The 16320-nt window shown below is 41.0% G+C and overlaps 2 protein-coding genes across 3 annotated transcripts in view; both read left to right on the plus strand.

The window, feature by feature from the left end:
• The window catches only part of itsn1 (intersectin 1 (SH3 domain protein)), a gene marked incomplete in the record, with an annotated part of 41571 nt that extends 37906 nt beyond the window's left edge, over positions 1 to 3665 (plus strand). Inside the window, 5 exon segments of the mRNA XM_035663105.1 lie at positions 830 to 912; positions 1049 to 1132; positions 1569 to 1633; positions 1961 to 2069; positions 2156 to 3665. Of these exon segments, the coding sequence (XP_035518998.1) occupies positions 830 to 912; positions 1049 to 1132; positions 1569 to 1633; positions 1961 to 2069; positions 2156 to 2304 (490 nt within the window).
• A 3901-nt stretch (positions 3666 to 7566) lies between these two features.
• si:dkey-22n8.3 lies at positions 7567 to 16229 on the plus strand. Of its 2 annotated transcripts, none has more exons than XM_035664124.1 (8): positions 7567 to 7985; positions 8231 to 8330; positions 9531 to 9626; positions 9985 to 12573; positions 13156 to 13311; positions 13807 to 13867; positions 14298 to 14422; positions 15121 to 16229. In XM_035664124.1, exons 1-8 carry the CDS (start codon positions 7941 to 7943, stop codon positions 15147 to 15149), a joined length of 3201 nt encoding a protein of 1066 aa, XP_035520017.1. In that variant the 5' UTR covers positions 7567 to 7940; the 3' UTR covers positions 15150 to 16229. The 2 variants fall into 2 exon arrangements, with proteins under 2 accessions (XP_035520017.1, XP_035520016.1); XM_035664123.1 differs by having other exon boundaries at positions 13153 to 13311; positions 15121 to 16228.
• The last annotated feature ends 91 nt before the right edge of the window (positions 16230 to 16320 follow it).

Genomic DNA, 16320 nt, shown 5'->3' on the forward strand with positions numbered 1-16320 from the left:
AACGGTCTTTGTTAGTTTTTCCAACAACCACTAACACTGGTTTGGTTGAACTAAACTCTGAAAGGGCTCCAATGGTCGCTACATAAGCTAATGCTAATCCTTGGGGACAAATGTGCCCGTCAAACTAATGGCAACATTATAGAAAGGATCCCTACAGAGATAGAACTTGATATTGATATTGCCACCAGACTCCATAGCTAACATTGTAACTTCATTCAAAGTGGACAGAGACAAAATAAAACTCAGTGATTCCACTGTTCTATCACCAGCTCTGGTTGGGTGAAATAAATCTCTATTTCGCTGATGTAGCTGATAAAAACAGCAGTTTCAGTCGCTCTGCTCAGCTGCACACGGAGCAGACCGGCTATGGAAACAAACCACAGAGAGGCTGTGATAGCAACACAGGCAGAGGGAGTGACACACTATGACTCCACTGTATCTTAACATAGCTAATTAATGTCCTAAATCCTATACATATATATAAGGTTGAGCTCATTTTAACTACTACTATGCATCATATTCTATAGGAATATGTCGCGGCTGTACTGTGAGAAACACAAATCTCTTTCATCAACTTTTTTGACGAGCTCAGAATAAACAGCCCTGTTTTCAGCTCTGTGACGATGCATTCTCCAAGAGGCTTTTACAATAGTTTATTTAGCTTAAGAAGTAGGAGAATAGAAGAAGAACCTTATTTCTCAGATTTGGCCATTATTCCTAACAGTAGTTTTAGACCTGTGTGATGTATTACGTCTGGTCTTAAAATGTCTGCAGTAACTGTAAAAAGCATGTGTTTCTTGTTTGTGTGTGTGTGTGTGTGTTTATGCAGGACGGCGTGGGTTCAAAAAATTAAAGCAGCTTCAGAACTCTTCATTGAGACAGAGAAGAAGAAGAGAGAGAAGGCGTATCTAGGTATTCCTTTTCTTTCCTCCATTCTCATTGTTCTGTTAAAGGCTGTAGAAAAAACATTTCAATAGTCAAACTGATTTGCCACTTTCAAACTGTATGATACTCAGCAGCAACTCATTTGTCCGTCTCTTTGTCTCAGTGCGCTCTCAGAGGGCTACAGGGATCGGTAGACTGATGGTCAACATTGTCGAGGGAATTGAGCTCAAACCTTGTCGCTCCCATGGTACGAACACACTCCTCATACTCAAACTTTAAAAAGACAGTTATTTGTTCACGTACAGTCTCTATCTTTACTAAAAAACATATGAAATGAATTTAAGTTTTTATTTATTTTTCCTGCTAAACTAAAAATGTCTTATTAACACTGTTAGCCCCTTATGGTCAAATGAATGCCTATTCAGTATAATGTTGAACACTAATAATGCTAACAGTCACTTTAACCATTAAACTAAAAATATAAATGCACTATATTTGGACTTGTAGTGTGACATAGATTCTACTGAGGAAACCTAAAGGTGTCAAATCCTATATTTGGTCCAAGCTAAAATAATAATGTGTCTGTATGAGGCACAACAAGTTGTTTCTCCTCATTCAGAGAACAGGGGTTATATTAGTAGTGTTGTCGTCAGAAGATAATACCTGTTTGTCTGTATTTCCAGGAAAAAGTAACCCCTACTGTGAGGTAACCATGGGTTCGCAGTGCCATATCACAAAAACATTACAGGTATGTTCTGTTTTGGACAGGAAACCTTGAATTGTACTTTTTGAGTCTGTCATCATACATATGTTCTTGTGTTAGGAATATCAAATAAATAAATAAAGCCTTGTTTAAATGCAGTCTTCTCCTTCACATCTTTCCTTCACCTGACCTGATAAAGACAGAGACAGTGTTGAGGAAAGGACATATTGTTTTGACTGTTCAACTTCAGCCATCGTTTTTATTCTTTAGTTCTGTATTGATCCATCTAGTGCACATACTGAAGTTATCTCTTTTTGTGCATCAGAGCATTCATTTTGCTGCTTTTCTCTTCCCGTTCCCCTTTTTTTGTAGGACACGTTGAATCCGAAGTGGAACTCCAATTGTCAGTTTTTTATAAAGGACCTGGAACAGGACGTCCTCTGTGTCACTGTGTTTGAACGAGACCAGTTCTCACCTGACGGTCAGTAATAATCAAAGACTTTCTCTCAGATCGTCTGTTTGTTCTCCAGATGGGATACATTCATTTATTTTACATTTTCTTCACAGACTTCCTGGGCAGGACAGAGATCCGGTTGGCTGAAATAAAGAAGGACCAGGGCTCTAAAGGACCAATCACGAAGCGGTTGCTGCTCCACGAGGTTCCCACAGGAGAGATCGTGGTCAGGCTGGACCTCCAGCTGTTTGAGGAACCATAATACCCGAACAGGACCTCAGTGGACTGAAAAGGAACTAAGAGATATGGTTTGGACCCGACAGTCGGACTAAATTAGACTGGACTGGATTTTCTTGGTTTGTCCTATTTCAGTTCCTTACTGCTTACAGGCTGTTTATGTTTAAGGAGGGCGGTACTCACAGCTGAGGGAAAGTGTCAGTTTACAACATTTGCTTGTTAAATTAAATGAAAAAAAGTGAATATTTAGTGGTTAGAGAAGCCCTGGATTCACTGTGTCAGTGGCTTTTTGCAGGAGGAGCAGCAAGAGGAGGAAAAGGGTTACAAACAGTTGTAACCAGTCAGCACAGAGTGAATCCATTTGAGCAGTTTTAATTATTTTCCACTACATTTGTTTGAGTGGAAACTGTAAATAAAGAGCTTATTATCTCAGTTTCAGACCACATATCAGTTTTCTTAGATTAATATTCAACCTTAAACCGGATGTCTGCAGGTTCTGATAAATCACTGAACCTCTAACTCTTTAAAGTACTTTCCAAGCTACAAATGTCTTACATAAATCTTAGTACTTTGTTTTACTGGTCTTAAAAAGCAGATCTGTGGTGGGAGATTTTAAAGACAAACACCCCCTTTAACCAGCAGCTCTTACAGTGGACCTGATGCTGTATTACCAAGGAATGAAAATCCATGGCCTGTTTCTATTCCAGTCCAGTCCAGTCTACTTCTGTCCTCCTTCAGTCTGGTCTAGTTTGTTTTTTTCGTCCAATCTGGTTCAGTCCAGTCCTCTTGGAGTTCAGCCGGGTCTTTACTGTTTTCTTTTCCTCTGCTTCATCAAACAGTCTCACAGACACTCCAGTGACAATCCCAGCCCTCCTTAATCCAAACCAACCCCTGTGTGTGTGTGTGTGTGTGTGGGGGAGAGAGAGTGGGTGAGTGAATGACTGTATGAGTGTCAAAGTGGACAGGCTACTGAAAGGTACGGTTCAGTGTACATTTTTTTCTCTTTTTTAAGTCTTACAACTCTCGGAGTCTTAAGATGAAGTGTTCGGGCTTTCAGCGTTTGTGGTACTGCTTGTGAAGGGATCTCGCCGTTTTGAATTTTTGCTCTTTTGACCTTCACTGAACACTTGCCACATTATCTCAGAAAGAGCTAAATATGTACAGGTTAAATGAGAAATGCTAACGATGCTAATACGCTGAAAATATAGAAAGATTTCCAGTGTAAATAAACTACAGACATGCCAAGATGTCCCTTTCACATGCATCCATTATAATAATAGTGAGACTAATATGGCTGAAACTAGGGCAGCCGGGGAAGAGGTGTGACAGCTAATTTAAATTGAGGTACTGTAAAGAGGAATGTCTTAATTTAAAAAAAAAAAAAAAAAAAAAAAAAAAAAAAGTATGTTGGATGCACACAGGGGTCATAGTTTTAGGTGATTTTTGTCACACATCTAACCTCTGTTGTTATGTTGCTGCTGTGCGGAGCTGTCACAGTGGCCGTCACTATGCAGGGGAGGAAAACCCTGAAAGAATCGGGGGGCCCAGAGCTGGATAGGGGCCCTCGTACATGCTAGGTACTACAGAAATGCATTTAATAGGAACAGCCTTTTAGATCATTTCCACTCTCTAACCCTGAGGAGGCTCCGTGTAAAAGTCATTTTACTGTGCGTCGGCACTCCCAGCACTTTTAAAAACACACACACTGTCGCTGATATTAGAGCTGAGCAGGACACGACTGATGTCACATAGTGGCCATTTTGAATAGTCATAGTCAAAGTAGGAAACTTGAAGGCTGGTGTTATTGTTTATTTTTGTCACTGTCAGCACAAAAGACTAAAACCAACGTGTGATCTCTCAGTGCTTTCCAGCTTCTTTTCTGTGGCACTGAACTCCAAGCTCACTGGTGTGTAAATCTTTAAAAATGCTTCAGTAAATGAGTCAGTCATTTTCTAAAACACTTGGGCACTGTCATTTTAAGCACACGTTGAATAGTGCATTTGTTGGGGATTAATCCACATTGGTGTTCTAGTGGGTAATGGGTGTTCCTGGTAATGGCTTCTGTGTTTTTAATAGGTTTTGGACAACAATGGAAGTCTGTCTGTGATACAATACTGTTAGTAGGATCAATTCATAGTTGGTTTTAGTCTTTTTGTGGGATTTGTTGTCAACAAGAAACTACAGAATATCATCAGCCCTATCCTTTAAAGCTAGTTTTTGCTTTAGCACATAAAGCTCAACAGCTGTCATATTATCTATCACTTTTGAGAACATCAGCTACAGTGACTGCTTAAAGTTAGCAAGGAAATTGGCTAGCTAGTTAGCTATAGCCTGCTATAGGCTGGACTGTGGCAGCTTACTATAGGTCCAAATATTTGACTTCATTGAAATGTGAGCTAATTCCTCCAGCAGTTTTTGAGATATACTTTAAGAACGGGGAGTATTTAAATAATAAATGTTTGTATAGCTGTCACAGCTGCCGTGTACTTCTGGTGCCTGTACGTGGTTGCGTTAGCTTGTTCACGCGTAGGTGCCAAAATTACCGTTTTTTTAAATAGTGGAGCGTAATTGTGTGTTATTATCTTGTCCTTTGCATAAAAAAACAACAGTTCACTACTTTTGAAAGGAAAAAAGTTTTGTTTGTTTTCAGTTTATTGTGAAAAATGTAACCACTTTTTGAAGCATATCATTTGATCGATTTCCTTTGTCGAAAACACAAACTCAGGAGTTACTTTAAAGGCAGCGTTGATCTTCTTTCCCGCCCTGAGTATTCAAAATGGCCGCTGCGTGAGCCAGTCGGACAGTTTGTCCGCTCAGCAGAGTTGTAGATATGCTAGTTAGCTAGCCACTCGGCCAGTCAGTAAATGTAGTTAGCAATCTTAATTTAAAGCCACGGTTACTGAATTACCACTGAGACAACCAATAGTAACCTTAGTGACCAGCCACTGTCCAATCAGAAGTCAGCGAGGCTCAGCCAGTTGCAGCAGCGTGACCGTGGAGGACGGTGTGAGCGAATGTTTGTGTTTCCCCAGACTGAAGCTGATTAAGGTGATGATGATGATGATGAATGATGATAACCCCCCACCCCCTCTCCACGCTGTACTGAAACTAACCTAATCCAGTTTGAACCCGTTCTTACTGTCTACCTTCCAGGTTGTGTATAATACTACTGCTATCTGAGAGTTAATATATGAGCGCTACGGGGGCGATAGAGACAGCCTGCTGTTAATTATCACTGTAGAAGATGATGTACGTTGTTGTCTTTCAATGTTCAGAATAAACTTCAGTTGGACCAAGACTGCAGCTGTCTGTTGTTGGTTTCCTTGCTCCATGCTCACACACACACACACACACACACACAGAGAACTTACATCAGTGAGTAGGACCCCCAGAGAAGTTGCAGTGAGATGATTGAAGGAATAAGAGAAAACAAACTTTTTTTTTTTCACAAAGTTATGTTTACTGGTATTTTGACTGGCTTTTTTCCGATTGTTGGGTTCCTGGACATGTCAAAGTTAGTAAAAAACGCAAAAAGGTTGGGAACCACAGATCCACATGAAAAACCATTCAGACTATCTGATGTGTTTATTTTTTGGTTTTACTTGATAAAGGATGCAGTTGCAAATTAAAGGTCATCCGAATAACCATGTTACCTTTTCCTATTTATTAACCCTACCAAAATAATATGACAATATGCTCAAAATCAAATACATCTGTAGATTATTAAGAGGAAAACAATGTTGAAAATGTTCTCATTGCAGCTAAGTGTTACCAGTCCTTCGTCAGCCCTTGACTGACATGGCATATGAACCCTGAAGCCCACATGACTAAAAAGGAGACTCACAGCTGCGTTGTCACAGGGGTCAGTAGGACTACTAACTGACCTATGCCCACTGCAGCCTGTGCTCTCCCAACCCTTTAAATTCAATCTGGAAATAGTCCTTCCTGCCAGGATGACACTCACAACACATTATGTGTGCAGGGGGGTTTAAACTCAGTGTTGTGCTGGCAGTGAAAGGGGGCGTAGTCTTCACTTCACAAAATCCGTCAAATCAGACAGATTGAGCCACAAAGGCCGGAAGTCAGTCAGCGTTTCCTTCAAAATAAAAGCATCTAGGCTGGAGTCAGTTAACTTACAGTGTACTGATATACAGTGGTGGAAAGTAAGTATGCATTTACTCGAATACTTTACTTAAGTTGAGTTATTTCACTTGAGTATTTCCATTTTATGCTACTTTATACTTCTACATTTCAGAGAGAAATATGGTACTTTTCACTTTCACTTTTACTTTTTTAAGATTTTACATACAAAATATAAAAAGTGTTAAACTACCAAAAGTATATGAAATATATTTCTGTCTAAAATTTGCTCCACCTTGACTTAACATTAAAGCAAAGCTTACATATTAACACATCAATAAAAAAGATCCCATAATATAATAGTTATATTATATATTATATAATATAAACGCTGACAGTACCCTGCATCATGAGTACTTTACTTTTGATAGTATAGTAAGTAAGTATATTTAAGTAAGTATAAGTATATTTTTTTGCTAATACTGCTTATATATATATATATATATATATACATTTTATTTTATATAGATATATATATATATTTATAACCCTAACCCTATTTAAACAAAATCATTCATTTGTGAAGACACCTATGGAGAGACTGAGTAAACTGTTATTTGATACAAATGAGTATTAAGTCTCTTGAGACTACTGTGCTCCAGTATCTGAGCAGTGGTGGAAGAGGTACTCAGATCTTCTACTTAAGATACCACAGTGTAGAAATACTCTGTTACAAGTCCTGCATTCAAACGTATACTTAGGTAAAAGTACAAAAGTATTTGCATTAAAATAAACTAAAGGTACCAAAAGTAATGTTTCAGCTGGTAAAACTGGAGCTAAATTAAATTTCAATTCTAATACTGCAGCGTAGCCTGTGAATTTCCTACTTGGGATTAATAGTCTTGTTTAACCTATAGCCTAATAATGCATATGTAACATAAAGTAACTAGAAATACTCAAGAACTGTACAAGTAGACCATCCTAAAAAAACATTTAAGCAAGGGACATTATTTTCCATAATTTATCAGTTTATTTATTCACTTTATCAGAGAAATACAGTTGAGTAGTAACCAGAAAGTATTTAAAGTATTACATTATTTCCACTCACTGACATTTCTATTTTCAAAAGACGGGTTAGTCGTTGAGGCTTTTATTTCGATAATCCCGACCGGACTGTCGGTGTTGACATCGGTATTTAGAGGCTTTAGGTAGAGAGCTTTATGTAACTGTAATGCTGATAGAAACACACAGCACAGACCGAGCTGCTGAACAAAAACACGTTAACCAGCTAGAAAACAAACAAACAACAACAACAACAAACGGTTAGCAGTTCATCGGTTCAGGCCGCCACAGGAAGAGGGTCTTCATTATCGCCGCGGTTAGATGAAGTTAAATAAATGACTGATTGCGATTTGTTATTTGGCGTTTTATCAGCTGTGGAAATGTCCCAGCCACAGTGACAGTGTCCCGCTGGAGGAGAGACACACTGAACATTCAGTACTTTCCCACAGCGACCTGACGCTCCTGAACGTTACACTGAACCAAACTAATACAAACTGATACCTTTTCTATTTAACAATCATGGCTGCTGCTTTGTTCAGAGGGGGAACAGGAGTATGTGTCAGAGTAAGTAAATGTCTTGTTTCTCTATCTGTACTGAACAGTATTCAACTGTGAATAATAATCAATAATATATTCAGTAGTGATTACTCGAGTAATCGAGTACTGCACCTTAAGATCATACTTTTTATGTGGCAGTGGAATAAAAGCTTTCAGTGTATTGGATTCTTGTAAATGTAAGTTTGGCATACAGTATTTGTGCATCCTATAACTGTGTGTCTGTGTCTGTGTGTGCGTGTCTGTGTCTCCAGTGCATTCACAGGGAGTTGTGCAGAGTCGTATGGAGGCCACAAACTGCACTGTTCAGCTCCAAACCACCAGACAGAAATCAACCACGCAGGACACACATCAGTAAGACAAACACATTATCTGTCTGTCTGTCTGTCTGGTTTTCAGTCAGGTTTCTACTTGCAATCCGCACTTATCACTGTATTCTGTTCAGATGTTATTCTTTCTACACCAGTGGAAAGGTAAGACCCTTATACCACGCTGCCACAGGGCTCCAAATTAACCTTTTTCCTCTGTGTCCCACAACTCTCACGGATTCTACTTTCAGCTGTCTCAGACTTAACAACCACCGTCCCAAAGGTCTTTTTTTAATTCTGTAAAATGAATATAGTTTAATAACTTTGTTTCAGTAACATGCATCAGCTCCTCGACTCACTCTGGGTGGGAAATCACCCTGGGTGCAAAAAGCCCTGAGAGGCTGTGGTTTACAGTGATTTTAGAACAGCTAAGGAGCATTGTTAGGCGTCTTCTAGGCGCTGGTTGTGTTGCTCTTTCTTGTTTATTTCTGTTCAATCAATAAATGCAAATACCCATATAATCACAAATTAATTACAAGGGACATTGTATATTCGAAGTAATAAGGAAAAGAAAATAATATAAAAATCATATAAGCTATAGGAACACCCTAATCCAGAGATCCAGAGAGAAAGAGAGACACATCACACCTACTGGCTGCCTGTGCACGGTGCAAGAGGAGAGGGAGAGACCCCGGCGCTGATAGCAAAAGAGCTGTGGACTGAAGCATGCATGGGAATTGAAATTATATTATATTATATTACATATTAAAGTAATAATTTCATTGAATTTCTCTACTGTGCTCCAGAATTGTCCCACACACTGTGTCTTTGTGTCCCAGGTGCTATTTGTATTGCCCCCCGGACTACAGGGCTTTAATTTCGAGCACAGTGCTACCACGTTGGATAGGTGACAGGAATTAATTCTTGACAAGCACAAAGATTTGTGGGCAGTATGGATAAAATCCTCTGTCATGATATACTGTATGTAATTTAGTATTGCTATATCGACATATATATGTATGTAGAAATCATGTAAAAGGAACTGAGAAACTGTTAGTGGATAAATGAACGGACAACAATGTCTTTCAGCAAATTAAATACATGAAAAATCAACGTACTTGATGCAAAAATGATATGACATCTCAATACTGCCGTAAAGCTATATTGAAATTTGCAGACTTTCCAGACAGGCCTCTACAGAAGTAATTTTCTTCTGAGTCTCTGTTGTTGTTTTTTTTGCTGACAGAGAAAGCCAAGCCCCAGCCAGCGGTGGATGTCGCTAAACTCTTGGAGCAACTCTTTTCCCAGCGCAGGCCGGGCACAGCGCCTCCTGCTGCTAAAGGTCAGCACATTCAGGATGTTGTGTAGAGCAAAGTGAAGTCTCTGTCATTTACAAGTCAAATTTACCAGCTCCTTCTTCATCACACAACATGACACATGGTACTTTTTCATGTATCATTTGAGACTTTTTGGACATCCCGGTGCTAATATGGAATCATGCAGAAGACTATGTTAGACCAGGTTATGTACATCTCGTGGAATGACATAGAAAGCACATGTAACTGCAAATGACCACTGATTAGAGAACATGCCATGTTTCTGCCATTCTGTGCTGAGTGGTTTTACTTATCTACCCCTCCCCTCTCCATGTCCTTTACATCCTCTTTTTCACTCCTCTTCCTCTCCCCTTCCTCCTACAGCTCGACCAGCCAAAGCCTCCTCTGTACCTACAAAACCTCCTACCACCTCCTCAATCAAAGTCTCCACCTCAAATATTCCTTCACTGTCTGTCGTTCCTGCTGCTTCTAGTTTCCAGCAAATTGACAGTGTTCCTAAGACTACAAATACTTTTAACACTGCACCGCTATCCCCTCAACCAATAGCAGCATCTTCGACAAACCCAAAGACTTCATATTCCTCAGACATGCCTCCGCAGTCTCCTCTTGATTTTATTCAGGGATTTGCTGCTGATAGTGTTTCCAACGTGACTTTTTCTTTAGCCAGCACAGCACCTGCATCATTAGAACCAGAAGCAGCTGCAATAGGATGGCAAACCTCGGCTGAAACAATAGAAAATGTCGAAACAGCTACAGAGCCAGTTGAACTCAAAACTGTCACAGTACTGCCCTTATCAGCCCACACGGTGGAGGAGAATGTAGAGACCTCATCTTTTTCAGCTGTTACAGTAGAAACCTTAATAGAAACTACAACAGAATCAACAGTGGAGCTTGGCCTGTCTCCTGTGGAAACGCTAGACGCTGCTGTTGTTGAAAGTCCAGTAGAGCCTACAGTAGATGTTCCAGTTGAAGTACAAACCAAATGCACAGACTCAGGTATGATTGATGTCTCATACACTGCCAAATTAGAACCATTCATAGGAACTACAATAGAATCACCAGCAGATCCCAGCCAAGTTCCTGTAGAAACACTAGAAACAAGAGCTGCTGTTGTTGATGGTCCAGTAGAATCTACAATAGATGTTACACTAGATATAACAGCTGAAACCAAAAGCACAAACTCAGGAGTGGTTGATATTACACACAATATAACAGTAGAACCCTTATTAGAAATTACAGCTGAACCATCAGTAGACGCCAGCACCTCCCCTCTGGAAACACTAGAAACCAGAGCTGCTGTTGTTGAATGTCCAGTAGATGCTCCAGCACAAGCAGTACAAACCAACAGCACAGACTCAGGTCATGTTAACTTCTCACACATTGCTGATGAGGAACCCTTAAAAGAAGCAACAATAGACCCATCAGTAGAGGCCAGCACCCCTCCTCTGGAAACACTGGAGAGTAGAGCTGCTGTTGCTGAAGGTTCAGTTGAAACTCTAACAGAAACTGAAGCAGATACAGCAGCTCAAGCAGTACAAACCAGCACCAAAGGCAGGGTTAGCGTCTCATACAGTGCCAAAGAAGAACCTTTAATAGAAACAGTAGAACCAGCAGTAGAGGCCAGCACCTCTCCTCTAGAGAGTAGAGCTGCTGTTTCTGAAGGTACAATAGAGCCTACAGTAGAAACTGAAGCAGCTGTCAGCCCCTCACACAGTGCCTTAATCCAAAATGCACAAGAATCTGCACCCTTGCCTTTGAGAAACAAAGCAGAATCTACAGTAGAATCGTCCTTAGGAAACTTCACTGTGGAGGAGGGAGTGAAGTCTGAACAAATGACTTTAGAGTCTGTAACTCTCCATGCAGTTACGGTTCAGGTAGAGTCCTTGAAAACTGATGAACTCCTCCAAACAAAATCTGCTCTTGATGAAAAAGCAGAAAAACAACTCCAGGAGTTGTTAGTCCAGACGGGGACTGGAGCCGAGTACAAAGCTGCAGCCGAAACTGAGAATGCAAGTGAAGATGAGGCCGAAATTTTAACTAAAGCTCTTTCAAAATGGAACTCTCTATCTGAAGATCTTCAAGAGTTAGAAGGAGAAAGTGGCACGTTAGTGAAGGAGCTCCTCTGTCACGTACCTGCGGTGCTTTCCAAAACTCCTGACATGGAGAAAACAATTTCAGCCTCTGGTCCACCTGTAGGAGCAAATGGAGAGTGTTTGCAGGTGGAGGAGAAGGGAAGCGAAGCAGAAGCCATGACGCTGGAATCAGTCATTTTTTTGAAAGTGAAGGCTGAAGTTGGAGGTCTTGAAACCGAAGTTCTGCTAGAAACAAGGAATGCACTTGAGAAAGAAGCTGAGGTACTAGCAAAAGAGGAGAGGATGGAGATTCGGAAAACGATGGAAGATGTCTTTGAGGACACAACAGAGGCTGAAATTTTAACACTAGATTCGATATCTGAAACCACAGATGCAATAGAGGCTGAGACATCCGTTATGCTGGAGACCATGTTCGGTTCTGAGCAAGGTCCGACGCAGCCATCTGTCAATTTACCCGTTGATCAGCAACTGGGGCAACAGGATGAAACGAGTGATCAGGAAAAGAGGTCTGGAGAGCAGGAAGAGAGTGCCTTGGAGGCCATGACTCTTGAGTATGTGATTCTGGCTGACATTGAGGTCTCCTTGGAAACTCTGGAGAATGAGTCTCTGAGTGAAGCCTCGGATTATCTGGAGAAAGAAGCTGAAATTCTTGCTGGAGAGAAGAGGATGGAGGTAGAGGATGTGGTGGCGTCTGAAGAGACGACTGAGGCTCTGTCTTTCCCCGAAGATGACGCTCCGTCTACAGCGCTGCAGGCAGACACACTGATGGAGGAGCCGCTCTTTTCTGTTTCTGAGCACATAACAGGGGTAACGGAAGGCCAGATTGGCCAGGAGGTTGTAAGAGAGAATATTTTGGATGGTAAGTTTGACTTTTGTTAGTGGTGAAGAGGCATTAGGAGAAGCAAAGGCGGAGAGGTCATAGTAGATAAATCTCTAACTTTAAAGTCATGCTTATTTAAAGGAAAAGTTTGACATTTTGAAGTACTTTGTTTTGCTTTCTTACTGAGAGTTCAGAGAATTGATACCACTCATGAGACTCTGTGTTAAAGCAGCTGAAAGAAACTTTAATCTTGTATTGATTCTGGCGGTCCCTGTAGACAAAACAGGAGTATTTGTACCCCATCTTTTCGTCAGATTTTGAGGGAAATCCGACTGAATCCGAAGCCAGTAGAGGCTATGTAGACTATACAGAATGAACCAATCTTCCAGCTGATATCTAGCCTGTCTGTTTATGAAGGGCATATAGAGGAATCAGTATTAAATTGTATTAAAGTATTAAATTGAGACTGTTTAATAACCAGTTAAAAACATTTAGTTTGTTTTCAAGAAGAGTTTAACCAGTACCAACATTGGTGAAGTGGTAGACACTTCAGAAAGTGGAATTTGTTCTTGTCCAGACACTCATCTGTCCTGGTACTGTTTTGTTTTTTTACCACAGCAGCAGTTGCCACCGGGTCAGTTGATATTGATTTAGCGGCTACAGTGACAGAGGACCTTCCAGCTTCCGACGCTCTGAAGGAGGTGCTGCTGGGAGAGGAGGTGGAGGAGGAGGGAGTACAGACTGAAGCCTTGGGGATTGCGGATGGCACACAAACAGGTAAATAAACTTAAATAGACATATGCAGACACATGCACAGTGGTAGGTTGTATCAGGCAGTTCTGCAGCACATGAATTACAGCCGTATTGCAGGAAGCAGCGTGATGTCCAGGTAGGGAGGAGAACAGTAAGGTTTGGATGGGTGTGTAGCACATCCCACTTTCACACAAGAACCCATTTGCTTCCCATTTCAGACCAACTTAATGTTGGCTTTTTTAAACCATGACTACAATCTTTCCCTAAATGGTTGAGCATGCTTGGAACGAACTACTTCGACCACATCTAAAGGAAAAAGTGATTATACCTGTTCTGAATGGCTACACTTTAAAGGCGGGGTGAAAAGCCTGATGTCACAGCCTCCATCTGCCTGCATCACACTGCCTCTCTGATCCCTCTCTTTTTGATTAGTGTCTCAATAACATTCAAAAACAACTAATATCAGCATTGTCTGGTGATGAGGATTGGCTTTAATAGTATGGATTTGATGTGTTTCAGCTTTAGATCCAGTACAGAGACTCTTTCTGGAGAAGATCAGAGAATACAACAACATGAGCAGGTAAAGAGACAATAGAGGTTTCCTGTTATATTCATTAGGAAAACTCCATTGGAGGCTGCTGGATTGGCCCTGAACAATCACGACACAGGCTGCTCAGTTCCATATAGTTTGGCTTGTTGAAGGAATAGTTCAACAATTAACACACAGATAAGAGGGGTATCTAGTTTAATATCTAACTTTCAAAAATACCATCAGTTTCCAAAAATGTTGAACTATTTCTTTAAGGGCCTTACTAAGTAGAAGTAAGTACTTATGTATACAGTAACGGCTGGAGGCCCAGCTGCAGGGTGGCCCTTTGATAACAACACAAGAAAAATGCAGAGTTTAAGATGAGATACTAGTGGGAACTGTGATGTTGAGATGGTTGATATGTAACTGTTTCAGCTTTCATTTCCCTCGTCTTCTATCTCCTCACTTGTCCTTCTCTAAGGTTGAATGGAGGGCCGTTGGAGGCGGAGCCAGACTACGAAAAATATCTGTCAGAGGAGACCGCTAAGCTCCAGAGACTTTATGGGGGAGGAGACCTGAGCAGCTTCCCTGAGTTCACCTTCACCGGTCAGAGAGAGGTTCACTCACAGAGAACTTAATACACAACATTATATTCAGAGCTATATCAGTGGAAGGTTCTGGAAGTAAACAGCCCTTTAATTTGTTTCCCTCTTTAATGTGTTTAAAGCCTTTAACTTAACCAACAGCTAGTATTTTGGTGATGATAATTATCAGTCATCATCTATAACATGTAGTGCCCAGTCTTATCACAGATGTATTATTATTGGTGTATTTTAGCCAATAAGTAACAGACGCTGCAGTGTCCAGAGAGCACTGACAAGTTTATTTTTCAGCTGTAAAATGTCCTGCTCAGTACATATCTTTGTAACAATTCTCTGATGTTCAGATGTTCAAATGTATGGAATACTTTTGTAAACTCTAAACTTTGGAGTGGTTAAGATCTCCAAGGCAACACAACAAACCTGACTGATGAACTTGCCTCTGGATGAGTGCATTGTGTAGTTTTTCAGTAGGGACATATTGTTTAATCTACCTTGTGTTGGTCATACATTGTGGCTGATAATCTAATTCCTTATGGAGATTATGAATTATACTTTTACCTCTGGGACATGATGTTTCAGCTCTGTTGCACTACGGCTGATTAACAGGCACCGCACAGACTCATTTTAATATATACAGTGACAGAATAAAACTAAATACGTTCCCAAATACACAAGAAACGACTTCTGCTGTTTTCTCCTCAGAGCCCAAAATGGACCAGGACTCCAAATGATCCATGACGCCTACCTCCCACTCTTCTTCCTTAACCTCTTCTCCTTAGGCCTGTCCTCTCTGACTTCCTCCTCCATTACCTCCGCATTTCTCTACATGGGAGAACAGAGAGAGGGGGAGGAGGAAAAGAAGAAGAAGAAGAAGAAGAGGCATAAGCGGTTTGTTTGGGTGATCTGTCTTTAAAGTAAGAGAAAATGTATTCAACAAATACATGCAACAAATTCATTTTATTAAAGCAGCGGCATCAAAAGAGCAAGTCTGTGTTCTCTGGTGTTCAGGGTGTGTGTTGGTGTGAAATGCAATTAGAGCTTCACTAGAGCAGTGAATGCCTGAATGGACAGCAGGTGGTGCTGTCAATTCAGCATCTCTATATTTGGCTCCATTTATCTCCGTCTACCTCTCTGTTTCTATGGCTCACACTCTCCCTCTTTCTGTTCTTTCTTCCTCTTACTGGCCTTTGCAGCCCATATTTGTCTGTATGCACTCAGTGTACTCTCTCCATCACTGCCGGCTGTGCTGTGCAGTGACAGAGGCAGTCTTTGCCAAGTCAAATCCCCCTCAGTCACGACTCAGTGATAGAGATGGTCTGAGTCACAACCACAGACACGCTGAAGGAAAAAAATAGCGCAGTACCAAACTACAGTACAGTACCACATTTTTGGGGTTTGTTTTTTATTCTAAGCAAAGAAAAGACACATCTGAGTCGTAAATTGATGTAAAACGTTTTCTAAATGAATTCGGCTATGTAAAGTGGAGTGACAGAATTTAATAAGAACCAAATAGGAGCCAGTTGTCATTCACATTCATTCATTTCCAGCTGTGTTGATCGGGACGCACTGAGTGGCCCTGTGGTGACGTCACCCGGTTTAGGCGGTCACTCAGATTGCCTGCGCAGAACACCGGCGTGCGTGCGTGCGTCCCGACCTGAGTGTAGCTACACGCGACCCCTCGGTTGTCCTCGGCTCGTGACACCTCATTTGAAATCTCAGTTAGCTAACCGTTAACGACCAACGGCCATTTAACGGTCGCTGCTAAAGCAACTCCGGCTGTTTCTTGTGTGTGTGGTCGCACGCGCTCTCTCTATCTCCCTCTTCCCATCTCACACACACTCTCTCTCTTTCTCTTTCTCTCTCTCTCACACACACACACACACACACACCTCCCCCCTTTTG

This window comes from Morone saxatilis, unplaced genomic scaffold (genome assembly GCF_004916995.1).
Source record: "Morone saxatilis isolate NCDOM2014 unplaced genomic scaffold, NCSU_SB_2.0 Contig19, whole genome shotgun sequence".
Lineage (NCBI taxonomy): Eukaryota > Metazoa > Chordata > Actinopteri > Moronidae > Morone > Morone saxatilis.